Source organism: Nannospalax galili, unplaced genomic scaffold (genome assembly GCF_000622305.1).
Source record: "Nannospalax galili isolate Female #2095 unplaced genomic scaffold, S.galili_v1.0 scaffold429, whole genome shotgun sequence".
NCBI classification, from domain to species: Eukaryota; Metazoa; Chordata; class Mammalia; order Rodentia; family Spalacidae; genus Nannospalax; species Nannospalax galili.
Window position 1 is genome coordinate 279,056 of NW_008360330.1, and position 17,352 is coordinate 296,407.

At 38.7% G+C, this 17,352-nt stretch overlaps 1 protein-coding gene across 2 annotated transcripts in view; it reads right to left on the bottom strand.

Moving 5' to 3' along the window:
- Positions 1-17,352, bottom strand: part of Rc3h1 (ring finger and CCCH-type domains 1) — an 83,525-nt gene that overhangs the window by 48,762 nt on the left and 17,411 nt on the right. For both annotated transcript variants that reach the window (XM_008826094.3, XM_008826093.3), the window contains exons 2-5: positions 11,316-11,728; positions 4,186-4,306; positions 2,655-2,894; positions 2,083-2,258 (exon numbers count right to left, since the gene is read on the bottom strand). In XM_008826094.3, the coding sequence (XP_008824316.1) occupies positions 2,083-2,258; positions 2,655-2,894; positions 4,186-4,306; positions 11,316-11,546 (768 nt within the window). In that variant the 5' untranslated portion in view covers positions 11,547-11,728. The remainder of the gene's footprint in view (positions 1-2,082; positions 2,259-2,654; positions 2,895-4,185; positions 4,307-11,315; positions 11,729-17,352) is intronic.

Sequence of the window (17,352 nt, forward strand, 5' to 3'; positions counted from 1 at the left end):
CCCCCCCGCCAAAAAAAAAGTACAGTTATATGGACACATGCTCCTCCAAGAAATGACTCAACAAAATGACAAACAAAATCAGAATTTTACATTTTTTTCTAGGGCCAGTGAGATGGGTCAATAGGTACCTGCTGCTAATCCTCATGACCCGAGTTCAATTTCCAGGATGCAAATGGTGAAAGAAGAGAACCAACTCCTACACATTATCCTCTTATTTCTCTATGCATACAGTGGCGTGTACGTACCCACACCACCACTGACAAAATAATTAATATATATATTTCTTAAATTTCTAGATAGACTTGGTAGCATAAAACTATAATGCCTAGGCAGAAGAATCATGAGTTATCCAGGCCAAACTGAGCTACATAGTAAGTCTGTCTCAATAAATAACAAAATTCCATTAAAAAATTACTAGCCAGGTGTGGTTGTACACACCTTTAATCCTAGCACCTTGGAGGCAGAGGCAGGCAGATCTCTGTGAGATTGAAGCTAGCCTGGTTTACACAGTGAATTTCAGTCTAGCTAAGGGTGCAGGGAGACCCTGTCTCAACCCACACAAAAAAATTACTGTTAATGCTTTACTGATTGACTGTAGTGCTAGGAAATAACCCTGGGTATCATACATGTAAGGAACGAAGTCTACCACTAACTACTCTTTTTACTTTTGATTATTAAGAGTTGTTTGTTTTGTGGGTATTCAGGGTTCTGAGCAAATCACTGTTCTTCACAAGACAAAGTCTTATATAAACCATGCTGTCCTGAAACTTCTGATTTTCCCGCCTCACCCTCCACAGTATTGAGATTAGAGGCATGTTCTACTGTGCCCAATTTTTTTAATGCTTTTAAGCTCCCTATTCTATATCTGTTTTGGTGCTGTTATGGGATAACATATAACACTGAAAGCACAAAGACATTCTGAAGTATATTACAATGTAAAACCACATTAAATTTTCTAACTATCATAATAAATGTGAAATACTGTACTCAGAAACAATCTGGACTGGTTATAGTAATTTTGGCTATGAGCTGTTAAGGAAAGCTGAGATCTTTTGCCTATCAGTTGAAGGACTGTGATGATTTCAGGAATGGCTTTCCATAGTTAGCAGGATTAGGAAGTATTGGTTATTGGTTGTATCAGAAGACAACTTTATTTAAGAAGACAGGAAAAGGGGCTTGGAGAGACGGCTCAGCAGCAGTTAAGAACACTGGCTGTTCTTGCAGAAGACCCAGGTTTGAATCCCAGCACCCATATGGCAGCTAACAACCGTAACGCCAATTCCAGGGATCCGACAGCCTCTTCCGTCCTCTGTGAGTATTGCATGACACGGGTGCAATTAACTACACACAGGCAATACATACATACACATAAAAATAATGATTTTAAAAGACAGGAAAATAGGATGAACAATAAATGACAGTGGGGATCAATATTTGAGACAGTAGAAATTCAATTTGGAATAAAAGAGTATGTCCAGCATTACCATTTATAGTGAACACAAAATGGCAACTGGATTTGTGGCGCTTTATATGTACAATTACATGAGGAGGATAAGTCTTAAAATCTTAGTCCTAGCCGGGTGTGGTGGTTCACGCCTGTAATCCCAGCACTTGAGAGGCAGAGGCAGGCGGGTCTCTGTGAGTTCAAGGCCAGCCTGGTCTATATATTGAGTTCCGGAACACCTGGGGCTACAGGGAGACCCTGTCTCAAAAAAAAAAAAAGTCAGTCCTGTTTCAACAACTCTATTCAGACCAATTTTGTTTATAGTCTTAGTGGAAAACAATAGCTTATTAGTCTCTTCAAATAAATTTAGGGATTGAAGTTGTATCTTAATAGCAGCGCATTTACCTAACGTGTAAAACCTGGACCCACTGCAAAAATACCCCAAACCAAAACCAACCAGCCAACAAAATTTCAACAATAACAATAGTTTTTAAGTAGAATATTATACAATCTATATTCTTTAAAAAAAAAATTGCCAAGATTATCTAAAAAAGTACAGGCAATTTTATTAAACTCCAAGTTTATTATGTTTAAAGAAAGGACAATGTTTCAAGCTGAACTTGAATTTAGATTCATACCTTGAAGCAGGAGGCTCTATAAAGGAGCTGAACAACATGTCCAATGCTAGTTTTAGAGGCTTGAGGAAAGCGTGGCTCCAATCTTTGTACCACAAAGAGAACCAACACTTTTCGTGACAGAGCAGAGCCATCTTCCAAGGCCAGCAAAACCAGCTTGAGAGCTTCCTCCTGCATTGCTAGGAAAATGAGGTAAAATAAAAGTTGATCGTGTGCAAAGATAAATTAATTTATCTGAAGAGCAACATATAATACCACACAATTAACAAGCAATACAATATATTTACAAATATACTTTTAAACCCTTCTTGTGGGCAATCCTTATGTATTTTTAAGGAAGTAAATAAATGATTGGTATATTGATTTTAACATTTCAAATTGAATCAGCTTTTGGCATTAAAAGAAAATTTGCAAATGCTCTGAAAAACTAACAAACAGAACTACTCGAGCCAGGATTACCAAGAAGAACGGTACTTGAGAACAGAATAACTAGTACTTGTACATTAAAGTTTTCATTCTATACTTTTAAAACAACTAACAAGGGGCGGGAAACCACCCAAATTTTAATTATGTACCTGGTCCAAGGAACTGGCAGCCCCTAGCCCTGACTGCTGCCCAAAGATTAGACGAGAGTTGTTGAGGATTCTGGTGCTGGAGAATGAGCTCTGTAACTGTTCGTTCACCTAAAGATCGAGCAGCCCTCATGGCACGAATCCTGCCTTCTTCTTCCACTAGCTGGCAGTGGACCAGAGTTACAAGCTTCCTTTGCATTGGGCGACTCAGAACACTCTGAGTAGTGCTATTCAGACCCACTCCTGTAGAAGAGAATACGAAACAACTTTTAGGTTTACAGTGCAATTTTACAATCCAGGAGCACTTATGATGGAGTGGTTGATTTGTGGGTATGTGAACAGCAATGGGTCATATTAGAATATTGAAAATTAACAATATAACTATAAGACTAATACTTAAAAAGTAAAAACAAATATGCACATATATCATTCATTATGACATTCAAAATTTCATTATTCATTTCAGTTATAGAAGAAGAAAAAATGGCAGAAAACATTAACAATTGCTTTAAGAATAGTTAAACAGCAACTCCTTTTTGGAAGGTAATAGAAACTTCCATTCCAAGGTGTCAAATGAGAGCCAGGGATGTAGCTGCCTAGTATATACAATGCCCTGGATTCAAAAAGAATATAGACATTCTAAAATATATTCTAATGACACTGCAAAATCACATTACTGTTTCTAACCATTATAATAAATGTAAAATACTGTATTCAGAATCTATCTGGACTGGTTAGAGTAATTTTGGCTCTAAGCCCCTAAGGAAACCTGAGACCCCTTTTCAATAGAGTATCAGTTGAAAGATTGTGTTCAATTCTGAGGTTCAATTCCCAAGACACCACAAACCAGGCATGATGATACATGCCTGTAAGCCCAACACCCAGGAGGTGGAGATAAGAGGACCAGAAGCTCAAGGACATCTTCAGCTACATACCGACTTCAAGTCACTATGTAGGGACTGGATGGATCACTCAGTGGTTAATAGCACTGGCTGCTCTTGCAAAGGACCTGGGTTTGGTTCCCAGCATCCACATGATAGTTAACAATCCTCTGTAACTCCAGTTCCAGGGGTTCCAATGTCCTCTTCTGGCCTCTACATGCATTGTATGTACACACAGGTGCATTTACATACATGTAGGCAAAACACTCAAACATTTTTTTAAAAAGGAGTTGTTAAATGATGCAAAGCCCTTCTAAATCACCACTGTACTTATATTCACTTCTATAGTCACCCATATTTCTATCACATAAACTCTACATTCACTATTTATTTGATGTGATTTGTAATATTATTTAGCATGAAGTAGATTTAATTTACAATGAATAAATAAATTTTATTGGTATTTACTAGGACTGTTGGTATAGCTCAGTGGGAGAACACTTACCTAGCACTGAAAAACAGAGGGTGGGGGGTGGGAAGGGAAAGGAAGAGAGGGGTTTCCAATCATTAGCATTCACTTAGAACCACATTTTGTGGTAATGGAAGTATCTTTAACAGATGTTTGCTTAGCATGATTTTATAATCAAATTTACCTCTAGCACTACTGAGTGGTTTCAGGTACAATGCTAATTCTTCTACACATTTCTTGGCTTCTTCATAATGCTTTGTATCTTCAACCCCACTACACAAAGTAATGGGCTGTTGCTCAGGGATCTGGAGGTCAAAAGAAAAGTCTGACTGTTAATTTACTAAACAAATGTTCCATTGAATACAGTTTATGCATGGATAGTTCTAGTGCTCACAACATTAAAACTCCTAAATTTAGGGGCTGGAGAGATGGCTCAGTAGTTAAGAGCATGGACTGCTCTTGCAGAGGACCCAAGTTCGATTCCCAGCACCCACATGGCAGCCAGCCAGCAACCATTTGTAACTCCAATTCCAGGGGATCTGACACCCTCCTCTGAACTCCTGGGGCACTGCACGACACAGGTGCACTTACACACATGCAGGCAATACACTCATACACATAAAATAAAAACAATAAAAAAAGATGCCCCCCCTGCCCCCGCAAAAAAAAGCCAGGTGTGGTGGCACATGCCTTTAATCTCAACATTCAGGAGGCAGAAGCAGGTGGATCTCTGAGTTCAAGGCCAGCCTGGTCTACATAGGGAGTTCTAGGCCAGCTGGGACTTCCAGGAGACGCTGTCTCAAAAAAACTAAATAAAATAAAATAAACAAACAAATAAAAACAATAATTTTTTTTTAACTACATGGTTTTTATTTGAATTTCCCTGACAGTTAAGGTTGTTCTGTTACAAATTTTTATATGCCTACTGTACATGTGTCTAACTTCTTCTAAAAAAAAAATAAATGCCTAGTCCAATGATTTGCCAATTTTTAAAGAATCTGTAGAGGCTAATGTGATGGCTCAGTGAGTAAAGTCACTTGCTGCCAATCCTGATAACCTGAAACCAACATGGTGGAATAAAAGAACAGATCCAGTCAAGTTTGTCCTCTGACCACTACACACATGCTGTGGCAGGCCACATGGCCACACACATACACACACACACAAGTAAGAAACAAATGTATAAAAAGATTTTATAGAGGTATTTTAAATTTACAGGGGAAAAGCAAAGACAGTTCAGAGAATTCCCATTACCCTCATTCCCATTATTATTAACACCCCATGATGGTATGGCACATTTGCTAACCTTAATATTATTATGAGCTAAAGTTCAGTTGTTATTCAAATATCCTTAGTTTTTACCTAAGATCCCTAATATCCGTTTCTCTGTTCCAGAATCTCATTCAGGATACCGTATTACATTTTCTAAGACTCTGAAAGTTTTGACCATTTTTTAAGCCTTGTGTTTCTGAACTGGTAATGTGTATTATTGATTGCCTTTTTATAGAATCTGTCTGATGTTTTTGTTTTTCTCATAATGCAACTGGGGCTAGAGGTTTTTGAGAATTAGACCATGAAGGAAAAGTGCCATTTTCATTACATCACGTCAAGGACCATATTATTAACATCACTTATTACTGTTCTTGTCAACCCAGTTCAGCTGGTTGAGAGAACATTTTCTGGGTTCCTCCAACATAAATACTGTATTTGATTTATGTTATCCATTAATGTTACTCAGTAGAGTAACCACAGCAATGAACACATGTATTAGTTAAATGAACAAATGACCCGGTCAGAAGGACTGTATATTATCAGAAATGTGATAAAGTTTAAAGATGTAATCTGAGATGGCTCAGTGGGTGAGGGCACTTGCTGCTGCTAACATGAAGACCTGAGTTCAAACCCCAGGATCCACATGGTGGCGAGAGCTAACTCTTGGTCTCTGACTTCCGAAAACATGCTATGGCACACATGCATCCCCAAAATAAACAAATAAAAATGTAACTTTAAAAAAAAAGATGTAATCAGGGCTGGAGAGATGGCTCAGTGGTTAAGAGCACTGGCTGCTCTTGCAGATGACTCGGGTTCAATTTCCAGCACCCACATGGCCACTAACAACCATCCTAACTCTAGTTCCAGGGAATCTGATGCCCTCTTCTGACCTCCATGGTATTGGACGACATAGGTACATTTACAAACATGCAGGCAATGCACTCATACACATAAAATAAAAATAATAAAATACTAAAAATAAAAAGATATGTAATCAACGCTGGGCATGGTGACACATGCTTTTAGTCCCAGCACTCCAGAGGCAGGCAGATCTCTGTGAGATAGAGGCCAGCCTGGTGGTCTACATAGTAGGTGCCAGGCCAGCTGGGACTACAGGGAGACCCTGTCTCAAAGAGACCCCCCCCCCAAAAAAAAAGTAATCAGAAAGAAAAAAAGCTTAAAAAGACAACAAGATCATTTACCACAATATCACATAGGTAACAATCAGAATTCCAGAGGTTTGACAAAATAACAGTGAACAAGAAATTATGCTAAAATACCTTCTAGCCTCACTAAACATTTTAAATTTGGGGGGGGGGATAATCTAAAATTTACAGAAAACTTGAAAAGATTCTTTGAATTTTTTCTTCCTTCTTACCTGGCTAGTCCTCTCCTAATATTCTTTTCTAGAATTTTAATTTATCAAAAAACAAAAACAAACAAAAAAAAACAACTCTGTTGGTCTGGTTGTTCCTATGTCTCTTCATTAAGCATTTATCACAGGCTTAGTCCCTTCTTCCCCCTCAAGCATTACTATACCTATATAAAACGCTACATAAACAAGCAAGGAAAGGCTATGAACTCTATCCCTACTTTACATAAGAGTTACTGTGGTTATAGTAAAATGATGGCTTAGTGGGCATCATTTTACAGTAAAATATTAAATATATGTAATAACTTTTTTAAAGCTACAAAAAGACAAATCAACAGGTGATCATTCCCTTAGATGAACAAAGTGCTCTTTGCTTCTCATATTATATGTTCTGTACAAAGAATCTTAGTCAAATTAAAAGAATTGAGCTTATGGCCTGGCATATGCACTGGGCTCTGGGGAAGTAACTTAAATTTTCTTGTTTCTTTTTGCAGTTTGTTTTGTTTTAGTATTTCCCTTGGCTGTTCTTTTTTGCCCAAGGAAGTCAGAAGAGGGTGTTGGATCCTCTGGAATTGGAGTTACAGACGATTGTTGACAGCCATGTGGGTGCTGGGAACTGAACCCAGGTCCTCTGGAAGAACAGTCAGTACTCTTAACCGCTGCACCATCTCTCCAACTCCCACTGGCTCTTTTACTTTCTTTTTAATTTTTTAAAAAAATTTTATGTGTATGAGTATATTGTACACATGTATATAAGTGCACCCATGTCAAACAATGCCCATGGAAGTCAGAAGAGGGCATTGGAGCCCCTGAAACTGGAATTAGGACAGTTGTTAGCCACCATGTGGGTACTAGGAATTAAACCCAGGTCTTCTGCAAGAGCAGTCAGTGCTCTTAACCACTGAGCCATATCTCCAGCCCCTCTTTTACTTTCTTGATGCATTCTTTGAAACGAGGGTTTTAGTTTTTATTAAGTTCAAGTTTTCTTTTTTATTTGTACTTTTAGTTTCAAAAAAAGGAAACAACAAACAACAGCAAAGCCATTGCCTGCTTTAAGGCCGTGAAGACAAAGGCCTGTTTTTTACATTTAACCTTTGATCCATTTTGAATTACCCAAAGCAAATGTTTAAGCATTCTTAAATTTCTTTCAATGAAAATTTGTACTATTCAAAGCCTAGTTTTATTTTTCATTTGCTAAAAATATCCCTAATGGTACTCATCTTGAAGCTATTGTAAAGGGAAGTGATTTATGATCATAGATTATTTATTGCAATTGACCTCATATCCTGCAACCTTACTTAGTTTATTTCTAATTATTTCTTCCTTTGTAAAGTTCTTCAGATTTTCTATATACAAGATTATTCCATGTATGAACAGAAATTATTTTGCCTTCTCTTCTTATCTGGATATCTTTGATTACATTTTATTTACTAAGTGTTCCAGCTAGAACTTCCTATACAATGCTAACTAGAAAATATTAGTGACCCTTGCATTACCGGAGATGTTAGAGAGAACGCTAGTCTTTCATCATTATTTATAACATTAGCAGTAGTTTGCCTTTACCCAGTTTAAGAACTTCATTAGTTTTCCTTTTTGCATGTGCGTGTATACATATTTCCATGTGTGTACACATGTATTTCACTTTCATGTGAAGGCCAGAGGTTATGTAGGGTATTTTTCCTCAGTCACTTCTCCACATTATTTTTGAGATAGGATCTCTCATTGAACCCGGAGCTAACCAAATAGCTAGACTAACTGACCAGCGAGCCCTAGGGATCTGTCTGTCTGTCTCCACCTTCCCAGGATGGAGATTACATGCATGAGTTGCTGTACACATAGCTTTTTACACTGAGTGCCATAAGTTCTGGTGATCTGAATTCAGGTCCTCATCCTTGTACAGCAAGCACTTTAGCAACTGAACCATCTCCCTAGTCCTTCTATTCTACTTTCTATCTATAGGACCTTGCCTATTCTTTGATGTCTGGTTTATTTCACTTAGCCTGATGTTTTCAAGGTTTACCCATATCGTAGTACACATTAGAATTCCATTCTCTTTCATAGTTGAATAATATTTCAATATATGATACATAATATTTGGTTTATGTAATCATCCATCAATGAACAAATTGCTTTCACTTTTTGGCTATTCTGAATAACACTATTGTGAATATGGGCATACAAAAGTCTCTGTGAGGCTCTGATTTCAATTTGAGGGGGTGGGCACATACTCCAAAGTAGAACTGATGAGTCACATAGAAACTCCACTTTCAGCGAGGTGTGATGGCATACGCCTTTGATCCCAGCACTTTGGGAGGCAGAGACAGATGGATCTCTGTGAAATAGAGGCCAGCCTGGTCTACATAGTGAGTTCCAGGCCAGCTGGGGCTACAGGGAGACCCTGTCTCAAAAAGACCAAAGGAAAAAAAAAAAAAAAAAAGACTTTCAAGGAACCACCATATTGTTTATGGTCTTAAGGAACCACCATATTGTTTTCCAAATGGCAGCACCATTTGCAATCTTAACAGTAGTGTATGAAGTTCTAATTTCTTCATATTCTTATCATCACTTGCTTTTGCTATTTTTTGCTAGCAGTCACTCAAGTGGGTATTCTCAATGTGATTTTGATACACATTCCCTTATGATTTATGATGCTGAACAACCTCTGTGGATTGTTAAACAAGTCATAATTAGAATTCTGTCAGAACTTATTATAGATTACTTTGGGTAGTACTATTGCCTTAATATAATGTCAATTATTGAACAAATGATACCTTTCCATTTATTAATGTTTAATTGCTTTCACCAATGTTCAATAATATTTAGTGTATCTTTCTCATATCCCTCATTAACTTTACTCCTGAGCAGTCTGTTCTTTCTGATGCAACTGCCCATGAAACTGCTTTCTTAATTTGTTTTCCAAGAACCATCTTTTCTCCATGTTAATTTTGTTTCTGCCAACTTTGCTCAACCTCTCTGAGATTTTAAGGGGAATTTATCTGAGGCCCACACTATAATTCTAGCACTTGGGAAACTCTCAGAATCTTGGGGAATTTGAGGCCAGTCTGAGCTATAAGACCCTGCCTCAAAAACAATACTCCCCCTACTAAGAATCTATCATACTAAATTTCAAATTACAAACTTTAAAAAGAATAATGAAAAGCTAGCTGGGCATGGTATTGCATGCCTTCAATCCCAGCACTTAGAAGGCAGAGGCAGAGGCAGGTGGATCTCTGCCAGTTCAAGGCCTGGTCTACATAGTAAGTTCCAGGCCAGCTGGGGCTACAGAGAGACCCTGTCGCAAAAAGAGCAAAATAAATAAATAAAAAAAGAAAGAAAGAAAGAAAAAAAGAAAAAGTTAAGCGCAGTAAGAAAAACAACAAATGCACTTTCCCTTTTGACAAACATTAAGTAGTTGTTGACATAAATAAGTTTTGCTTTTGAATAAGCCATTCTAGAAAACAGGTTTCTTTATCTCTAACATCTATCTTTGCTATATTTTAACAATTTATAGGAAGATTAATCCTTAATTTATGGTAAATACTTGGGATTTAATTAATAGAGGAATCCTCTAGGAACTCAAAAACTTGTTTCCCTTGGCTTTGAATCTTGTGAAGACCCTGATTTCTAACTTGAGAATTACCCAAAACTTTCAAAGTACTATGTTCAGAATTACCAGACTATTTCCATGTTTAGGTATTGAAGGATATTTCTTCTGTTCTCAATAAATGGTTCCCCAAATCTGTGCTCTACAGTTTTTGTCACCTTTCTTAGCTTTCAGGGGTAAAATTACCTGAAGTAGCTTCACTATTCCTACTAAATAAAGTATATGTTTTATGAATGGTATTTTTCTCAATGTTAAGACACCCTGGGCTGGGGGTATAGCTCAGTGGCAGTGTCTGCCTAGCAGGCCCAAGGCCCTGGATTGGAGAAGAGGGAAGTAAAGGTGGAGGAGGGAACAGAAGAGACTATCTGACAAGACTGAGCATGCATTTCTATACTAGGAATGAAAAACCACAGGACTACCACAAAGTATCTACAAACATACCAAAATGAAGGATTAGTATAGTACAGAAAATAATTATACACCTATTTAAGGTAATGTTAAATCTCTTTTTATTTTTAGACAGGGTCTCACCAAATAGCCCTAGCTGTCCAAGAACTGGCTATGTTAGACCAGGCTGGCCTCAAAATCACAGAGATTCACTTCTAAGGTAATGTTAAATCTCTCTCTCTTTTTAATATTTTAATTATTTTTATTTTATGAGTATATTACCTGCATATATGTGAGCGTGCCCGTGTTGTGCAAAGCCGTGGAGGTCAGAAGGAGGTGTCAAATTCCCCTGGAACTGGAGTTAAGGATGGTTTGTAGCAGCCATGTGGATGCTGGGAATCGAACCCAGGTCCTCTGCAAGAGCAGTCTGTGCTCTTAACTGCTGAGCCATCTCTCCAGCTCCAAATCTCTTTTTTTGGGGGGAGGGGGATCTTTTTGAGACAAGGTCTCCCTGTAGCCCCAGCTGTTCTTGAACTCACAGAAATCCACCTGCCTCTGCCTCCTGAGTATTGGGATTAAAGGCATGCGCCCCCATGCCCAGCTGGTAATATTAAATCTTAATTCAAATGGTTTCTCTTAGAAGAAACATACACATTAGAGCATTAAGTTACCATCTTACCTGAGCACCCACTAGCTGCAGCAATGCTGAGTTCACCGGAAGGAGCTCAATGTCTGTATTGATAGTGGTCTGGTCAAACGGGCAAGCCTTACGGTGGAGTTTATTCAGGCACATCTTGCAGACAGTATGGCCACAGCCCAAACTGATGGGCTTTCGAATTGTTTCGTCGAAAGTCTGAGTGCAAATTGGGCAGGAGAGGAAATCCGTCCATTGTGGAGCTTGTACAGGCATTGCTTCTGGAGTTACAATTCACTAACACACACACACACGCGCGCGCACACACACACACACACACACAAACACACACACAATCTAAAGCAAAGATTCCACTGGAATCAAAATTTTGGAAAAAAGTTTATCTTTTTTTAAAATATCTTCTGTAGATACAGTCAGCACATAGTGTGAAATATAACCTGAAAAACAGAAAGAAAAATTAGAATGACTTACTTCTTTTACCTCAATTAAACTGCTGAAATCAGAAGTCCAGTCTCCAACCTACAAGTCCAGTCTCCAACCTACAATCTTTCATAGATACTTTAGTATCACAATAATCCATCATTTTGCCTTATAGAATCAAAGCCATAATAAAATAACCAGTCCCATTCTTTGATTTTAAAGATGAGGAGTATTCCCAAGAAAGATGAAATAACTTGACTAAAGCTGTGACCTTAAGTCCATTAGTCAGAAATAGGACCTAAGCCTCTTAAATACATATACACATTCTTTCTTTCCCTTCCCCCATCTAAGGAGGCTAATAACATTCCATTTCTTGATCTACATGGGTCTGTTCAGTTTTAAGAATTTATTGAGCTCTCATACATCATGTACTTTTATGTGTGTATTATATAACAATAAAGAGGTTTTGTTCTTTTTTTTTTTTCCCCCCTAACTTGTCCTATAAAACTACTTTAAGAGGAGGACAAAGGACATATAAGCCGAGAACACCAAGAGTCACCTCTCTCACCATTTTTCTGTGGCTGTCAGGAAGTCACAGGATCTGTACTTGAGTGTGGACTTAAATACACATCATTACAGCATAGCCGTAAATGTAGGGTGCCCACTCTTCTGTAAATAAACCCCTACCCTATGCTCTGTTAAAAAATAATAGTAAGTCAGGCGTGGTGGCGCACACCTTTAATCCCAGTACTCAGGAGGCAGAGGCAGGTGGATCTCTGTGAGTTCAAGGCCAGCCTGGTCTGCATAGTGAGTTCCAGGACAGCTGGGGCTACAGGAAGACCCTGTCTCAAAATAATAATAGTAAATAAAATATTAAAAAGGAGTTTTTTTTAATGAGTAGTGTGGTCTGAGCTTCAGTCTCTGCCTCCAGGTTTCTGTCCTGAGCTCCTGTCTTGGCTTTCCTTGATAATGGACTATTTTGAGCTGTAAGTCAAATGAACCCTTTTCTCCAAGTTGCTTTTTTTTTACTATTTTCTTTATTATTTTTATTTTATGTGTATGAGTGTATTGCCTGCATGTATGTGAGTGCACCCATGTCATGTAATGCCGTGGAAGTCAGAAGAGGGCTTCGGATTCCCCTGGAACCGGAGTTAAGGATGGTTCATAGCCGCCATGTGGGTGCTGGGAATTGAACCTGGGTCCTCTGCAAGAGCAGTCAGTGCTCTTAACCGCTGAGCCATCTCTCCAGCCCCCCAAGTTGCTTTTGTTAGAGTACTTTATTACAGCAATAGAAATCAAACTAGGAAACACCTATCTTCACAAACTACAGTGGCTCCATAAATTAAAATTCCTCAGAAACCTCAAGAGTTTTAAGATCACAGTACATTTATCATAACTACTCCCAAATTTGAGAGTAATCCCAAATGGTTTTATCATGTTATGTTATAGATGCTTTCCCTCATGCCTTACTGCCTGTGCTGGATAGCTTTAGTTGTCAACTTGACACACCTGGTTAGAAGGTACCTCAACTGAGGAATTTTCTCCATTGAATTAGCCTATGGCCAGGTCTTTGGGGCATTTCCTTGATTGCTGAGTGGTGTGGGAAGGCCCAGCCCACTATGGGTGGTGTCACCCCTGGGTAGGTAGTCCTGTATTGTATAAGAAAACAGGCGGAGCACAGGCTAAGCACAGGCCAGGAGAGCAAGTTAGTAAGCAGCTATCCTTCATGGTTTATACTCCAGGCTTGGTTTCCCTTGATGATGGACTATGTTTGTAAACCAAATAAAAAAACCCATTCCTCCTCAAACAACAACAACAACAACAACAACAACAACAAAACCTACTTTAAGGGTTGGGGATGTAGCTCAGTCGGTGATGTTTGCTTAGCATGCATGAAGTCCATGGTTCCATCCCCAGCACTGCATAAAACTGAGTGTGGACGCACATCCTTGTAATCTCAGCACTTGGGAGGCAGAGGTATGAGGACCAGAAGTTTAAGGTCATCCTCAGGTATATGTTGAGCTTGAGGCTAGCATCAGAAACACTAAACAAAATGTAACAGTTCTTCAAAATGCTTTCAAAAATCTTAAAAATCAAATCTGGTGGGAGTAATGAGATAAAGCAGACTGTAGCTGTGTTTTTGTTTTTTAAGGTTATTTATATACTTTTGAGAGTTTCACATTCTGGTAGATAGCTTTCTATAACAATATGACTAAAATATTTACTTCAAACTTCAGTGGAGATTTTTGAAAAAATATTTTATTATTGTTATTTTATGTATGAATGCACTGCTTGCCTGCATGTAAGTGCACCCATGTCATGCAATGCCCATGGAAGTCAGAAGAGGGAGTTAGATCCCCTGGAATGGAGTTGTGGATGGTTATTATCTGCCATGTCAGTGTGCTGGGAACCAAATCTGGGACCTCTGCAAGAGCACCCAGTGCCCTAACCACTGAACCATCTTTCTAGGCCCTTCCAAAGATTTTGTTTTGTTTTGTTTTTGTTTTTTCGAGACAGGGTCTCCCTATAGCCCCAGCTGGCCTGGAACTCAGTATGCAGACCAGGTTGGCTTGAATTCAGATCTCTGCCTCCTGAGTGCTGGGATTAAAGGCATGTGCCACCATGCCAGGCTCTTCCAAAGATTTTTAAATCCTCCAATTTAAAGATCAGAAATTACAATGAACTAGAACCCATATATAAATTTCATCATCTCTCATCTGTTTTGGTCGGATAATAGCTAAATCACAAAACTCACTACTTTATCAGAAGTTCTTACATTTTCATTACATTTTATTTTTTCATTGGGGTAGTGCTTGCATCATGGCCTGGAACTATGTAGACCAGGCTGGCCTTGAACTCACAGAGATCCGCCTGCCCGCGCCCAGCTTACAATAAAAATTCTTAAGAAATACAAAGGAAGTATTTGTGAAAGCTGGCTAAAAAAATAAATAAATAAAATAAAATGTCTATATTACCTTTTATTATCAGTTAGCACAGGTTTTTACTAATATCTATGAAGAATCTGATCCTATGTAGATAATCCATTCAAAGGTTCCTTCCTTTTTACTGGTAGATAAACTTAACAGTGTTACTCCCTTAAACATTCTACAAACTCCAAAGAACTCAACACATTATATTACACATCACTTCAATTTTACTATTCAGTCATACTACAATGCCTCATGCAGAGCAAATCTATAAAAAGCATGCCCTATTGTCATTACATTTTAAGTTTTCTAAAAACTTATTTTTTATATTTTATTATTTTTATTTTATGTGTATGAGTGTTTTGCCTGCATGCAGGTAAGTGCACTTGTGTCGTGCAATGCCTGTGGAGGACAGAAGAGGCTGTCGGATCCCCTGGAACTGGAGTTACGGACAGTTGTTAGCTGCCACGTGGGTGCTGGGATTTGAACTCGGGTCTTCTGCAAGAACAGTCAGTGTTCTTAACCGCTGAGCCATCTCTCCAGCCCCTCAAAACTTATTTTTATTTTATGTGTCATACATATGTGTTTTGTCTAGATATAAGTATACCACATGTGTACAGTGCCCATAGAAGCCAGAAAAGGATCTTGAATCTCCTGAAACTGGAGTTCCAGACAACTGTTTGCTCCCATGTGGGTGCTGGGAACTGAACCAGGGTCCTCTACAAGAGGACCAATGCTTTTAATCACTGAGCCATCTCTCCAGCCTCTGGAATTTAGAGGTGCAAAACAAGAGAGATTAAACCAGATAGTCCAGCTCAAACCCCAAACTCTTTATCATCACAAACAGATTGGGGATTAAAGATAAAGGAAAAACTATAACTTCATTCAAAGACTATGTAGGATACAGAACTGTATATATACTATCCCAAATCTATCTATTGATTTCAGTCATTCTATTCTTACCCCAAACATGTTGATAAAGCTAACCATCAGGTCTATGTTCTTATCTTGTTTTCTCAAGATAGGAAACAAATAACTACTTTCACCTTCCCTCCTCGAGGTATGTAGCTCAGGCTGGTCTTGAAGTGGTAATCCCGGTTTGTTCTCCCAAATTCTGGGATTACAGGCATGGTCTCAACAAAATTTTTATGTTGTGTGGTCCCAGAGACAAAACCTATAGCCTTGTGTATGCTAGGCAAGTGCTTTACCAATGAGCTATATCTCCAGCCCTCAACACGCCACATAAAATTAAAAATTTCCAAGTAATACTTGGAAAAAAATTCTTTTTGAGACAGGGTCCCCTGTAGCCACAACTGGCCTGGAACTCACTATGTAGACCAGGCTCAATTCAATCTCACCTGTCTCCACCTGTCTCTGCCTCCCTGGTGCTGGAATTAAAGGTGTGCACTGCCACGCCCTGCATGAGTCAAAATGTTTTAAAAATGTTTAGTCAGGAGGTGGTTGAGCCAGGGATACACAGTGAGACCCTGTCTCAAAAAAAAAAGGTTAACAGTAAAATGATCCCCTCTTACCCCTAATCACTCACCCCTCTAATCCTCTTCACTTCATATCCACAAATAAACTCATTACTTTTAGTTTCTTTATGCATGGAAGTAAATATACAATACACATTAACTGAAAAGAAACTATTTTACATGTTGTTACAACTCTCTGGTTCTTCATTAAATCATTTTTTTGTTTTGTTTCCCATAGAAATCATAGCTAGAGCAAGGGAGAACATCAATTCATGGTCCAACCCCAGCTTCAAGGACTAAGCCACATCAATGACCAGCACAGCAAATGACATTGGTGTGGTATTGGCACTTTTATCTTGAGGGTAATCAACAGCTACCTAATTGGACTTAAAGCCCACTCAATGGGAGGAAACTCATGTCTGGTACTGTAACCTAGAGAAAACCCCAAGACTGTCACATCCCTAGACAAATGTAATTTCTTACTATGTGCAAAACATGGATTCTTCAATTTACAGACAAGTATTCCAGTCACCATCCATCAAAGAAGTTTCTTTTTCAACAGACAGAGATTATTACAGAGTTCCACAACTGGTCATACCCAGTGATTGTCTGTGAACTGCCCAAGCCTAAGTGGCACATCTATGATGCAACCGCTACACCTAAGGCTCAAAGAAAATAGAACAAGAGATAAAGAGAACACTAATGCATCTTTCAATTCTCATCAATGAAGCTCCTTCATGCAACAGAAGGCCAGGAACCCAAAAGGTCACAAAAGGCCAAAACACAGAGAATAAGAGTCTACAGTGTGTGGGTCCTTGGACAGGTCTCCTATATTAAAATCCACCCATCCAGGGCTCAGGGACCATTGCAGAAGAGGGGCCGGAAAGACTGTAAGAGCCAGGGAGAAGGTGCATGACCATATAGAAATAGAGTCCTACAGGCTCCTGGGACTCTTCTCATATGAACCTACAGCAACAATGTCAGCATACACAAGACCCATGCAAAATCAAGCAGACAAAAACCCAGCACAGAACTGGAAATGAACAGCAGGCCCCAATCTTAGTCGAAGAATTATTGGCAGCTAATTACTGTTGGATGAGGAAGAGGTGATCTTCTTAAAGGGAGGGACTCTAGATAGGCTGACTAGACCTCAGTGGATGAACTTCACACTGAAGGATGTCTCAGGTCATTAACTTGACATGATATGATAGGCCTTAACACAAATGACAAAACGTATTA